Below are 14,453 nucleotides of genomic sequence, written 5' to 3'. Positions count from 1 at the left end.
AGGGAGACACCTCATAACTGAAATGCAAACATGGTCATAGCTCAGGCGGAAATCCCTCTGTTTTATCAGCACATCGCAGGAAATGTAATAGGCCTCATGTAAAGTGTGTGGAGTTCCCCAGATTCCCCACACAGGCAATCTGAGAATTTACATGATGGTCCGACCCCTCACTCCTGCACAATGTTACTATACTCCTGTGTTGCTGTTCCTCACTGCTGAACATTCCCCTTAGGTTTCCCTCATGTCATTCAAAACCCACACCATCCAAGGAATTACAAAAGGAACATTGTGGGATTAGATGAGAACAATCAATGCAATAATTAAACTTGGTCTTGTGTAATTAATCTGCTGCACAGTGCACTTGTGTGTGTGTACAAAATGGTAAGGATTTACCCCAAATTTCCAAACAAACACAGGAAGTATTTAGATGTAGGCTGAAGAATCAAACATGACATTGGAACATTTATTTTTAGGCACTATCACATATTGAGAATGCTCACATGGCAATGTATATCCAAGAGTCTTCACATGGATTGGTCACCAAACTAAATGAAAAGAATGTGGCAGCCAACTGAAAACTTTAAGGCACCACAAACATACTGGTGCCCACCATTCCATTTGTATGGCTGCCACCTTTCTAATCTCTCTAATCACACATTCCAATGTGTAGACAAATGCAAGTAATTATGAAGACTTAGTTTTCAAGGTGACGAAGTTCACATTAAAACTCTTTCTAGAAAAAAATGGCAAATACATGTTATCCAACCAAAGAAAGAAGAATGGTTTGAGGATACATGCACATTGAATGTCAAATAATGAAAATGAATAGTGAAATAAAGCAGAGGCCACTCAGTAACTCTTAATCATATTGCTTGGTGTTCAGTGCATTTTGCATCCTTTGTTTTTGGTCAGAGAGGTAACATGAACTGTGCAATAAAAACAACAATTTCCTTCAAAACAGCTCAAAGTTACCTAACATGTCTTCTTCACTTCCGCCTCTGGACCTTAGAAGTGAACTACACATAAATAAAACATACATCTGATACTATCTCGTTGTGTCAGTACTTATTGATCCCAAAAATGCGTACTCCATGGAACAGGGGCAGCTTTGGAAGGAGGACACTGAGGAGAGAGCCTGTATTGACCAGGAAATGCGTGGCATCGTACTTGGTGTAGAAACTGGCAAGAATATACCTGAATAATTAACAGATGGTTTAGGGTTATTATTCAATGCTGATAACAAGAATGCAATAATTCAATACTTACTCGTCTACGTTAATTTATCATTGCAAGCCATAAGAAAAACTTTAAAAAACGAAATAAAGGTTTTGCTCCAAAGCGGATGGATAATACTAGTATGCACAAATATTCTGTCTTACAGTACAATGGGTGAGATGGTGAGGAATTTGCGTGAGGATGTGAACTGGATGCCGTTGTCCATCTGTTCCCAGTGTGTGAGTAAGCGAGCTTTGCCCTGGTCTGGTGTCTCAAAAGGAGTTCCTTTCACCGTGTGCAGAAACAAGTACATCACCTGTGGTGGACAGATCACACATACACTATATATACAAAAGGATGTGGACTAGAGGTCGACCGATTAATCGGCATGGCCGATTAATTATGGACAATTTCAAGTTTTCATAACAATCGGTAATCCTCTTTTTGGATGCCGATTATGGCCGATTACATTGCGATCCACGAGGAGTCTGTTTGACAGGCTGACCACCTGAGCAGCATCAAAAGGACCTTGTGGCTGCAAGGAGCCAAGGTAAGTTGTTAGCTAGCATTAAACTTATCTTATAAAAAAAACAATAAATCTTAACATAATCACTAATTAACTACACATGGTTGATGATATTACTAGGTTAACTAGCTTGTCCTGCGTTGCATATAATCAAATTGGTGCCTGTTAATTTATAATCGAATCACAGCATAATTCAACTTTGCCAAACAGGTGATGATTTATCAAAAGCGCATTCGCGAAAAAAGAAAAATCGTTACAAATGTACCTAACCATAAACATCAATGCCTTCCTTAAAATCAATACACAGAAGTATATATTTTTTTTTAGCTGCATATTTAGTTAAAAGAAATGCATGATAGCAGACAACATTACCTAGGGGAATTGTGTCACTTCTCTTGCGTTCAGTGTAAGCAGAGTCAGGGTACAGTTTAAGTCGGAAGTTTACATACACCTTAGCCAAATACATTTAAACTCAGTTTTTCACAATTCCTGACATTTAATCCCAGTAAAAATTCCCTGTCTTAGGTCAGTTAGGATCACCACTTCATTTCAAGAATGTGAAATGTCAGAATAGAAGTAGAGAGTGATTTATTTCAGCTTTTATTTCTTTCATCACATTCCCAATGGGTCAGAAGTTAACATACACTCAATTGGTATTTGGTAGCATTGACTTTAAATGGTTTAACTTGGGTCAAACGTTTTGGGTAGCCTTCCACAAGCTTCCCACAATGAGTTGGGTGAATTTTGTCCCATTCCTCCTGACAGAGCTGGTGTAACTGAGTCAGGTTTGTAGGCCTCCTTGCTCACACACGCTTTTTCAGTTCTGCCCACAAATTTTCTATAGGATTGAGGTCAGGGCTTTGGGATGGCCACTCCAATACCTTGACTTTGTTGTCCTTAAGCCATTTTGCAATAACTTTGGAAGTATGCTTGAAGTCATTGTCCATTTGGAAGACCCATTTGCGACCAAGCTTTAACTTCCTGACTGATGTCTTGAGGTGTTGCTTCAATATATCCACATAATTTTCCATCCTCATGATGCCATCTATTTTGTGAAGTGCATCAGTCCCTCCTGCAGCAAAGCACCCCCACAACATGATGCTGCCACCCCTGTGCTTCACGGTTGTGATGGTGTTTTTAGGCTTGCAAGCCTCCCCCTTTTTCCTCCAAACATAAAGATGGTCATTATGGCCAAACAGTTCTATTTTTGTTTCATTAGACCAGAGGACATTTCTCCAAAAAGTACGATCTTTGTCCCCATGTGCAGTTGCAAACTGTAGTCTGGCTTTTTTATGGCGGTTTTGGAGCAGTGGCTTCTTCCTTGCTGAGCGGCCTTTCAGGTTATGTCGATATAGGACTCGTTTTACTGTGGATATAGATACTTTTGTACCTGTTTCCTCCAGCATCTTCACAAGGTCCTTTGCTGTTGTTCTGGGATTGATTTGCACTTTTCGCACCAAAGCATGTTCATCTCTAGGAGACACAACGCGCCTCCTTCCTGAGCAGTATGATGGCTGCGTGGTCCCATGGTGTTTATACTTGCGTACTATTGTTTGTACAGATGAACGTGGTACCTTCAGGCATTTGGAAATTGCTCACAAGGATGAACCAGACTTGTGGAGGTCTACAATTAGTTTTCTGAGGTCTTGGCTGATTTCTTTTGATTTTCCCATAATGTCAAGCAAAGAGGCACTGAGTTTGAAGGTAAGCCTTGAAATACATCCACAAGTACACCTCCAATTGACTCAAATTATGTCAATTAGCCTATCAGAAGCTTCTAAAGCCATGACATTTTCTAGAATTTTCCAAGCTGTTTAAAGGCACAGTCAACTTAGTGTATGTAAACTTCTGACCCACTGGAATTGTGATACAGTGAATTATAAGTGAAATAATCTGTCTGTAAACAATTGTTGGAAAAATTACTTGTGTCATGCACAAAGTAGATGTCCTAACCGACTTGCAAAAACTATAGTTTGTTAACAAGAAATTTATGGAGTGGTTGAAAAATGAGTTTTAATGACTCCAACCTAAGTGTATGTAAACTTCCGACTTCAAATGTATATGTAACAGTTTGGGCTGCCTGGCTCGTTGCTAACTGTGTTTCTTCCTAACAAAGACCGTAATTAATTTGCCAGAATTTTACATAATTATGACACAACATTGAAGGTTGTGCTATGTAACGGAAATATTTAGACTTAGGGTTGCCACCCGTTCGACAAAATACGGAATGGTTACGTATTTCACTGAAAGAATAAACGTTTTGTTTTCAAAATGATTCCGGATTTGACCATATTAATGACCAAAGGCTCGTATTTCTGTGTGTTTATTATAATTAAGTCTATGATTTGATAGAGCAGTCTGACTGAGCCTGTGGTAGGCAGCAGCAGGCTCGTAAGCATTCATTCAAACAGCACTTTACTGCGTTTGCGAGCAGCTCTTAGCAATGCTTGACGCACAGCACTGTTTATGACTTCAAGCCTATCAACTTCCGAGATTAGGCTGGCAATACTAAAGTGCCTATAAGAACATCCAATTGTCAAAGGTATATGAAATACAAATGTTATAGAAAGAAATAGTCGACGCGTCATAATTCCTATAATAATTACAAGCTAAAACTTCTTAACTGAGAATATTGAAGAACTGGGAATATTGAACCACCAGCTTTCATATGTTCTCATGTTCTGAGCAAGGAACTTAAATGTAGCTTTTTTACATGGCACATATTGCACTTTTACTTTCTTCTCCAACACTGTGTTTTTGCATTATTTAAACCAAATTGAACATGTTTCATTATTTATTTGAGACTAAATAGATTTTATTTATGTATTATATTAAGTTAAAATAAAAAGAGTTCATGTTCATTCAGTATTGTTGTAATTGTCATTTTTACAAATATATATAAAAACCGGCCGATTAATCGGTATCGGTGTTGAAAAATCATAATCCGTCGACCTCTACTACAGACACACTTATTAGTCATTACAATGTCATAACACAAGTCCGCATTACTCTACTGTTCCAAATTATGGGGATCCAATAACTTCAATTGCTATATCTATCAAAAAGAGGGGCTAAAATATATTTAAATGAGGCCTACATTTGATTGGAAAAACAAAAAACAAACTATAAATACTTGTTCTGACCAGATTATGGATGACATTTGTGAGGGTCCAGACAAGGGGCACTGTGAGGACGGGGATGCTCAACAGGAAGACGTGCAGCACGGTGACCAGCAGTAGGTATGCCAGCCAGATCCCTCTGCTGTTCATTACCTGCGTGTTGGGGTTCACCTCACTGTGAGCCACACCCACATTCATCCTGAGAGAACAGAGGATGATTACAAATGATGGTCATTGGACATTGAAGCTTGATACAGGAAACATGGAAGCTTAATGCAGGAAAGGAATCTACGGGATCTAGGCCTATGGCTTGGGAAATTCCTATTCATTTCTAGAATTGAAGTTTGACATTAAATGGAAAATTTGAAAGAGCAGATTTTTTTATTGGTATATGAATAACATAAGATCTAGAATTCAATTCTGTGAAAATTGTACTAAACAAAAAGAGAATGAGTACATAATTTGCATATTTCACAGTTCCCTCAATTACTCATTTCACAGATCAATGTGAGAAGATGAGGTAGGCTATGTCAGATATAGAACATTGCTGTCAAGTGGGAAGTAGAAATCTAGTGGCCTAGTTCTTTCCAGTATACCACTAGGTCAGGTAAAGTGACCATCTGTTACTGCATCCTATTATCGTGGGTACCTACCCACGATATCAATATACTGTACATATTTCATGGCTTGTATAAAAAATATATATATTCCAATCCAAGTGTATTTGAGAAATTGAGAATTCTGCCACTGATCCCCACAGCCATGATCCCTCCCTCAGACTGGCTAACTACTACGAAAACTAGCTAATATCTTGTTGTGGATATAGCAAGTGGGTCTAACGTCAACTCATCTGACTGAGTAGCTCATGCCACTTTAGTCCTGATTTGGTGACTACAGTCGGTCATTTAGAAGTCAGCGAGCTCTTTGAGTTAAATGGGCAATCTGCAGTTCCTACATCCATTTTCATACTTACATGTACCCATTGATTTTTGAAAAATATTACTTACAAATACCTTAGTTCAACTGTCGTACCCCATCAGAACCCAAAATATACGCTTGTTTTACTCCAATGTTTGTAAACAAAGTAAACGTAAACAAACACTGTATTGCATAATAAACATGGTTAAAACTACCCTTGCAAAAAAAGTGCAGTAAATGCAGTCAACTGTGGTATTGCAGATACTGTACTGCAGTTATACTGCACTGTACCTACAGTTACACGGCAAAATTACTGCAGTAAAAAAAATACTGTAAATACGTACTTCAGTTATACTGCAAACTTTTTCGTAAGGGTATACTTTTGATATCATGGATGGTCAGTCCTGTCTTTGAATTTGCGAGTGTTTACAATTCTCAAGCCCCATACACCTGCTTTATACCGAAACAGTGGTGGCGAGTTCGCTTTGTTATTGTTTCCACCGCTGATTGCTGCTTTAACTAGCTAGCTAGCTAAACATCTATCTAGCTAGCAAGCTAACTCCACCAGTAAACTGGCTAGCTACTGTAGCTAAATAACAACAAACAGCTGTTTGTGCTGTGAAAACTAAAATTAATCTGCAAAATCTATTTAGATTATGTGAATAGGTGCTAACCCATGACATTTAGCATTTTAGATGAAACTTTCCTTACAATCTAGCTAGAAACTCACCTTTTGTTGTAACCAGGAAATCCCTAAACATGCTCATTCCATTGTTCGTTCAGGATTGGCTGTAATGGTGCATGTCAGTTATTTTCAGAATCGGATCTTACCGCACAACAGCTTCCCAATAATAAAGTTATAACGAGTGAGCGGCAGTGGTGTAAAGTACTCAATAAAAAATAATAAAACATAATACTTAAGTAGTTTTTTGGGGTATCTGTACTTTACTTTACTATATATATTTTTGCCTACTTTTACTTCACTACATTCCCAAAGAAAATAATGTCCTTTTTACTCCATACCTTTTCCCTGACACCCAAAAGTACTCGTTGCAGTTTGACAGGAAAATGGTCCAATTCACATACTTATCAAGAGAACATCAATGGTCATCCCTACTGCCTCTGATATGGTGGACTCACTAAACACAAATGCTTCGTTTGTAAATTATATCTGAGTGTTGGAGTGTGCCCCTGGCTATCCGTCAATTTAAAAAAAACTAGAAAATTGTCCCGTCTGGTTTGCGTAATATAAGGAATTTGAAATGCTTTATACTTTTACTTTGTCTTTTGATACTTAAGTACATTTGAGAAATTCCATTGACTTTTAATACTTACGTTTATTTAAAACCAAATACTTTTAGACTTTTACTCAAGTAGTATTTTACTGGGTGACTTTTACTTGTACTTGAGTCCTTTTCTCTAAAGGTATCTTTACTTTTACTCAAGTATGACAATTCAGTACTTTTTCCACAACTGGTGAGCGGGCAGAAAAAAACAAATATGCATAATGTTTGGGGGGAGAAATAAAATACAAAATAATGCTTTTGCTTATGTATTACCAGTACGTCAGTGTGCTTTTTAATTACATGTCTTCAAAAGAGTTCTGCCCATTCAGTGAAGGAATGAGTCATAAACCAAACTTCCTTGTATACATTAGCTTATGTGCACCGAGTGCAAGTTCCTTTTTTTGGGGAAAGTGAGTACAACATTATTTTTTGACAGTTTGAATTACTGTCAACATTACGTAATCATTATTTGAAGGAATTGTAGTCAGCATTACACGTCTACCCACAATAATAGACATATTGAAGTATGGGGCAACAATAGGAAGCTGTGCACCTCCATAAAGAATAACAGGAATGTTTTAGGAAAGCACAGCTTCCTTCTTAAGTAGCGTAGTGCTTGACTGCAGTTTGAGAAATCCTGTAACAGCCATTAGAGATTCCTTGATGACCTCCCTAGCATAGATTATTAGCTGTTGAATAATATTTATTATTATAGTAGATCAGGGGCAGACTGGGAAAATAATTTGACCCTGGCATTTTATCACCACCAGCCCACGTCACTGCGCTTCCAGTGGGGGTTCAATAGAGATTAACTACATACATCTGTATGTGCACTAACTAATATCATAGGCTAATTAAATTGGGGTTCAACACCTGAGGTGGAAACACAAAACACAGTTGTAGGCTACTACCCATGAGACCTATAGGCCTATTCCCTCACAATGGCCGGTTCACAATTTGCGTGCATGCCGCTCCATATCTCAAAGCCATATAAAATATCATGATTGTAAAATAATTGCAATTGAGCTGAATATCGAAAGTTGATAAATACAAATTATACCTACAGAAAGATTAAACCCTCCACTCTTCGACAGGGCCAAGGGTACGAAGCTTCCTAAGCTGTATTTTTCCCACAATTGCATTTTTAAATGTTATATGATCAGAACAATTTTCTCTCAAGCACATGGGAGGAGAGGAGAGTGCCTCGTTCATCACAGCAGCAGGTCCCAGCAAGGGCACAGGCACAGGGGCAGGGCAGACACTTTCATTACATGAATCCATGAGGATAATAGTTTTTGACCAATTTATAGTTTTAGCCGCCCCAAAAATAAGACATTTTGAGTGAGGTGACAATGTAGAATGTGCTCTTTCTAGGTTTGTAGGCACCCTTTCCGTTTTTTACGATCCATGATCTTGGCTGTCTAACTGATGACAGAGTCTGAGCAGGTCTCTTTGCTAATGCTGCATTTGACTGAATGAGTTTGTATGACCTCAGCTCAGCCTATCAGAAAACCGGCCCGGCCCATCTTGGTAGGGGGGCCGGCCTTTGCCCATTGATCAGCTAAATGCTCATTATATACTGAACAAAAATATAAACGAAACATGTAACAATTTCAAAGACGATCCCACAGGTGAAGAAGACCGATGTGGAGGTCCTGGGCTGGCATATTTACGCGTGGTCTGGGGTTGTGAGGCCGGTTTTACGTATTGCCAAATGCTCTAAAACGACATTGGAGGCAGCTTATTGAAGACAAATGAACATTTAATTATCTGGCAACAGCTCTGGCGGACATTCCTGCAGTCAGCGTGTCAATTGCATGTTCCCTCAAACTTGAGACATCTGTGGCATTGTGACGTGTGACAAAACTTCACATTTTAAAGTGGCCTTTTATTGTCTCCAGCACAAGGTGCACCTGTGTAATGATCATGCCGTTTAATCAGATTATTGATATGCCACACCTGTCAGGTGGATGGATTATCATGGCAAATGATAAATGCTCACTAACAGGGATATGAATAAATGTGTGCACAAAATTTGAGAGAAATACGCTTTTAATGCTTATGGAAAATGTCTGGTATTTTTTCAGCTCTAGAAACATGGTACCAACACTTTACATGTTGCATTTATATTTTTGTTTAGTGTAGATTAGAGCAACAGAGAAATTGCTCAAAAAAACTAACCAAAAACATATTTTTCATTGTTTTATTTTTATCAGCAACAAAAAAATTGGGAGTGTGTGTCAATTTTGACCAGCCCAGCCAACTATAAAAATGGTCCAGCCTATCTGGCATTTTCCAGAATTGAAAGGTGGTCAATCCACCCCTACAGTAGACGTAAGGGCAAAAATAGACACGTTATTGACACAACAAGATATCATAACAAGAGTTAAAAGTTAAAAGTTGTTTATTTTTTTAAGCAATTTAACACGTGGAAAATGATATCCAATAATAAATACATTTTGTTTAAAAAAAATATTACATAACAGATAAATAGGTGTTAACATAAATTAAATAAGTAAAATAAATAAATATGTAAAAAATATGTTAAGTTACTTCACAAATTCATACATTTGATAAATATACTAATATGGATAGATACATATATAAATACATTCCTAAATATAAACAACTGTTCCAAAGTGGAACACAGGCAGATATATAAGTGTGTTAATGAAATGTTTATGAAACATTGTAATAACATACAACACCACAAAAGTTACTTGTCATTTCAGACTATTTTGACCAAATTGATCGTACAATGAATGTAGATGTCCATCTACTACTAAGTTGTCTAATACTGAAACAGATCACAGATGATGAATCAATTGTGGCCTGCTTCAGAGCTATAGATACAATATTTAGGCGAATCCACTATGTGTTTTGCAGGATCACCAGGGGCAAAGACCCGAGCCATGAGGATGGAGAAGGAGAACAGCTTCTCAATATTGTCACGGCACAGTCCTGGCTCTTCCCAGCTCTTCACTTCCTGCCACTTCTCTTCTGAATGAGGATGGGGCTCCTACAAGACAATTAAGAGTAAGGATATGCAGTCCCTCAATTAATAAGTTATTGAAATATGATTCTGTAGATTGAGACATCAGTAGGTTCAGACATCAAATACACTGGACTTACCTTTAATTCTAAAAGGAGTTCTTTCACTACTGTGTTCACCTTCTTTCCAGTTTTTGCACAGTTATTCTTGAACTGACTAATTATCCCAAATACTGTACGGTAGTTCTTCAGAGCAAAAACCATCTTCTTAAGACAAGGCTTAGGTGGATCATGGTAAAAAAGACAAAAGGTGATTAATCATCTCAGTTTTGTACACTTGGTGTTGTGTATTTGTTTCTCAACCAATTAACATTTGTGTCTGACCGGATGATAGAATTGGTTAGTTCTTTAAACATTTTGAAAAAAAATTGCATTTGTATAACCATTGACCACATACGTGTCTTATTGAAGTTGTTGGTCCAAGTTAACTCACTATCAGAATGGAAGTTGTGACTTACCATTGAATCTGCTCTTAGGTTTTTTGGATCACATTTGTCTGTGGCTTCCACCAGCACTCTTGGCCCTTTGACAACTCTTTCCACATTTTTCAAATGACTGAGCTCCTGCAGGACATGATTCAATGTTTCAGAGGCAGATTCAATACAAGTTGCCTACCTGTAGCAGGCACCTATTCATTTCCACTTCTAACGGTCTGACTACCCACTGGGCACAGATATCAGTTCAATGTCTAGTTTTGATTTACATTTGATTGAGCTGTCAACTAAAGTGAATTTAACTTTTTTTTAAATACACAATGTCATTGGATTTCGGTAAAAAAAAAGTTGGGCGGAAAAATGACGAAATGCTCTTAAATGTATTACTTTTGTCAATCCAATAAATTTCCCACGTTGATTCAACGTCATCATACTGATTTTTGGGGTTGAAATAAAGTGGAAACAACGTTATTTGAACCAGTTTTTAACCAATAGGTACCAAATATCCCACAAAAGCATCAAGAATCAGGGTAGTTTAGGCCTACTTTAATTCAGTTTTATCATCACCCTACCATTAGCAATACTGAATACTGATGATAATCCACTTACCTCAGTTAAGAGTCTTTTAGCAAGTTCATTTAGTTTTAAAGAGGCCTCTGTGACTTTATTCCAACTGATTCCAACTGTTTGGTTAACTGGAGCGCCTAATGCAACTGTAAATACCGCAAGAAGGCTAACAACGGTTATGAACGGCAGGTACATGACTCTGATTTCTTCTACGATTGATTACAGTTCTGCAGGTCCGTATTGCATGTGTTTATAAATCGCAGTGTCGGTGACATTGCAGCCGAGTCCCTGCCCATTTATATGCTTACTACAGGCCGGTGAGTCACGCGAGGACTTTCCGGGGGCATCCTTCAGGTGAGTTTTAGCCTATAGTCAATAGAGTTCAAATGTGTAGTTTCGTTTTCGTTTATGTTGACCACGCCATATTGTAAAGAATGTGTTTGCAAAGTATTTGACTATTTTCCAATGACAAATGAACAAATGTTGTCTATTTATTATTACATTTATTGTAGCGTATGTGTTCGCCTGACAGTATGAGTGCAGACAATAAATGCACTTATACCCTATTCAATTTGTAGAGCTTGGGACTTTTATAGAAAATAAGTATGCAAGCTAAAAGTCCTAATTAGCCTAATCGACCAAACGCACGCCTATTCATCAAATGGTTCATAGTGAATACAATTGTTTTGAAGCCTAATTGCTGTTTTATTTATTTAAAAAGGTATTAAACTTGTTATTTAATAGGCCTAGCCCTAGATATTTAAGTTTAAAGTACTCTTGCCTGATGAATATTCCCCCAAAATAAAAGCCCTTTTTTAATAAAAGTATGTTTTATATTTCATAAAATACATTAAGCCAACGACTCTGCATAATGATTCAAACTCTTTCAAACATTTGGACTCAAAATTATACAAGAAGAATGTCAATTGATGACATTTCATTGATGACATTTCATCAATGACTCCTGTTGCCTAGCTCTGTCATCATCATTTCCAGATGGATTTCCTCTTTTGTAATGTATTTTGCAGTTTAGCATCTGTAGAACTACAGCTTCCAAGTGAAATTAGCCAACATTTGTTACATAAAGAACCACTGTGAAATGTACATTAATGGCTTCTAATGTGTGGGGCTGTGAGTAGTGTAAACTTTCCGCTTACTTCTTGAGCCCCTGACAAATTCTCTTCATGAGAAAAATATTTTGTTGACCACTAAAATGGAGGTTAGGCGTACACTGAAAAGTACACAGGCAAATACCGCAATGAATAATGTCATTGTTATGAATAAGTATGAGAACACATCTATTGTTCTTTGTTTAAATTAGAGAACACGTTTTTATTTCACAAGGAAAGATAAAGGGAAGGAAATGTAGAACAGAAATGTATTCAAATTCACTGGTCTGGTGGAGCCAATGCGTGAATATGCATGATCAACACAAAAATGTCTTCAGTTGAGAACAGGCAACTCCCAAAACACAAACACTTGCCATCAGGCCTGTATTAGAATAGTCTATGTTCTGATTCCCACCCAGGTTCAAAACATACATGTCATCAGATCTAGATTAGGCCTAAGCATAGGCTTGACAAAAAAAACTAAAAAACATTCAATTGTGTAGGCCTACTGCACAGGCAAAGAGGTGAGAGTTCATGGATTTACTTTTCACTGTAAAACATTAGACTACCAACACTTTACCTACAACCGATTGCAACATTTTTAACATTGAGAGTTTGGAATAACATCAAGACAAAGCAGCTGGATTATAAGTGGGATGCGCGCTACATCCCGAGGGGTTCGTGCTGATTGGACGGAGATTGTGACAGCCAGTTAAATGGCGTCCCTTGAGAAGGCAAGAACAAGATGTATGTCAGGAGAAGTGCAGTGGACAAGATGTATGTCAGGAGAAGTGCAGTGGACAAGATGTATGTCAGGAGAAGTGCAGTGGACAAGATGTATGTCAGGAGAAGTGCAGTGGACAAGATGTATGTCAGGAGAAGTGCAGTGGACAAGATGTATGTCAGGAGAAGTGCAGTGGACAAGATGTATGTCAGGAGAAGTGCAGTGGACAAGATGTATGTCAGGAGAAGTGCAGTGGACAAGATGTATGTCAGGAGAAGTGCAGTGGAGGGAAAAAGAGAGGCAGAGGAGGTCTAAGAGAGAGAGGGACGAAGACGGTGAGCTTGAGTCAGTTGAAAATGGCGGAAAAAGGGAGATGGTTTGTTAAAGAAGAATGGTAGAAAGTGTAAGCAGAGTGAGCTGAAGACAGGAGGAGAAATAGAAATGAATGAGGGCAAAGTATCGGCGGTGGTAGGTGTGGTGAAGTTCTCGGAGCCCGAGGCTTGCACCAAGGGTTGGGATAAAGATGAGTCTGTGACAGTAGGAGTGAAGTTTTTGGAAAAAGTGTCCCCTTGCCTTTTGGCTGATCCATTTGTGGTTTCAGGGTGGGTGAAAACAGAGTTGGGTACTGTGGAATTGGTGAAGGTAGAAGGCGCTCGGCGTTATACGAATGGGTGAAAGAAATGTGAATTGTTTCACTCTCAAGAAAAGGGCACCATTGAAAGCGTGATTACTGGGGTAGCAGTAAATGTTAAAGTTGACCAACTGAAGGGGAAGATTCCCGGTGTTTGTGATGCTCGTCATTTGGTGCGACGCAGACAGGGTGGCGCGACACAGACAGGGTGGCGAGATGCAGACAGGGTGGCGAGACGCAGACAGGGTGGCGAGACGCAGACAGGGTGGCGAGACGCAGACAGGGTGGCGAGAGTGGTGAAACAGAAGAGTCATTGTCTGTTCTTTTGAGTTTTGATGTTGAGTCTTTGCCCGACAAAGTGATGTTAGGATATATAAGTTATCCTTTACAAACTTTTGTACCGAATTGTTACAGGTGTCAAGCTTATGGGCATGTGGCAGCAGTGTGTAGGATGGAGGTTCCTAGGTGTGAGAAGTGTGCAGAAGGGCATGAGACAAAGGAATGTGTAGCATTGGGGAAAGTAGTGGTATGTGTTAATTGTAGGAGTGCTCATGGGGCTGGTGGTCAGAAATGTTCCGTGTGAGAGAGGCAGGTGGAGGTTTCCAGGGTTAGAGTAGTGCAGAAGTTGTCATGTGCTGAGGCAGTGAAGCAAGTAGAGGAAGATGGGTCAAGGGGCAGGGATCCTGAGAGGAGTAGATCTGTACCAGTACAGAAGGATAGGCCAACAAGTGATCTATGTTTCAGTAAGATTGCATTTTTAGTGTTTATAGCAATGGTTATCAACTGTACTGCAGGGATGGAGTGTAAGTTGCAGAAAATGTAGGCTGTGGTGGCAGCTGCAGAGAAGTATTTGGGTGTGCGAGACTTGAGATC

At 38.7% G+C, this 14,453-nt stretch overlaps 2 protein-coding genes across 4 annotated transcripts; both read right to left on the bottom strand.

Moving 5' to 3' along the window:
- Positions 1–449: 449 nt before the first annotated feature.
- LOC106567187 (ORM1-like protein 2) lies at positions 450–6,820 on the bottom strand. 3 transcript variants are annotated; one of them, XM_014136199.2, is made up of 5 exons: positions 6,802–6,820; positions 6,509–6,567; positions 4,885–5,059; positions 1,380–1,531; positions 450–1,194 (listed from the first exon to the last, which is right to left on the bottom strand). In XM_014136199.2, exons 3-5 carry the CDS (start codon positions 5,056–5,058, stop codon positions 1,059–1,061), a joined length of 462 nt encoding a protein of 153 aa, XP_013991674.1. In that variant the 5' UTR covers position 5,059; positions 6,509–6,567; positions 6,802–6,820; the 3' UTR covers positions 450–1,058. The 3 variants fall into 3 exon arrangements, with proteins under 3 accessions (XP_013991674.1, XP_045549187.1, XP_045549188.1); XM_045693231.1 differs by lacking the exons at positions 6,509–6,567; positions 6,802–6,820 and adding an exon at positions 6,123–6,310; XM_045693232.1 differs by lacking the exon at positions 6,802–6,820 and having other exon boundaries at positions 1,053–1,531.
- A 2,655-nt stretch (positions 6,821–9,475) lies between these two features.
- Positions 9,476–11,511, bottom strand: LOC123726213 (uncharacterized). Its single transcript, XM_045693230.1, has 4 exons — positions 11,159–11,511; positions 10,574–10,678; positions 10,197–10,334; positions 9,476–10,083 (listed from the first exon to the last, which is right to left on the bottom strand). Exons 1-4 carry the CDS (start codon positions 11,309–11,311, stop codon positions 9,886–9,888), a joined length of 594 nt encoding a protein of 197 aa, XP_045549186.1. The 5' UTR covers positions 11,312–11,511; the 3' UTR covers positions 9,476–9,885.
- Between the last annotated feature and the right edge of the window lie 2,942 nt (positions 11,512–14,453).

The sequence above is a fragment of the Salmo salar genome, chromosome ssa13 (assembly GCF_905237065.1).
Source record: "Salmo salar chromosome ssa13, Ssal_v3.1, whole genome shotgun sequence".
In the NCBI taxonomy this organism is placed as follows: Eukaryota; Metazoa; Chordata; class Actinopteri; order Salmoniformes; family Salmonidae; genus Salmo; species Salmo salar.
The sequence above is the reverse complement of the archived record's forward strand: the minus strand, read 5'-3'. Positions and strand labels throughout refer to the sequence as shown.

What these genes read in the sequence shown, in the direction of transcription:
- LOC106567187 (XM_014136199.2), bottom strand. Translation starts at nt 5,058, where the DNA reads ATGAATGTGGGTGTGGCTCACAGTGAGGTGAACCCCAACACGCAGGTA. An exon ending in CAAATGTCATCCATAATCTG is followed by an intron (nt 1,532 to 4,884) that starts GTCAGAACAAGT and finishes TGTCCACCACAG; the next exon opens with GTGATGTACTTGTTTCTGCA. An exon ending in ACCATCTCACCCATTGTACT is followed by an intron (nt 1,195 to 1,379) that starts GTAAGACAGAAT and finishes TTAATTATTCAG; the next exon opens with GTATATTCTTGCCAGTTTCT.
- LOC123726213 (XM_045693230.1), bottom strand. Translation starts at nt 11,311, where the DNA reads ATGTACCTGCCGTTCATAACCGTTGTTAGCCTTCTTGCGGTATTTACA. An exon ending in CTAAAAGACTCTTAACTGAG is followed by an intron (nt 10,679 to 11,158) that starts GTAAGTGGATTA and finishes CATGTCCTGCAG; the next exon opens with GAGCTCAGTCATTTGAAAAA. An exon ending in ACCTAAGAGCAGATTCAATG is followed by an intron (nt 10,335 to 10,573) that starts GTAAGTCACAAC and finishes GATCCACCTAAG; the next exon opens with CCTTGTCTTAAGAAGATGGT.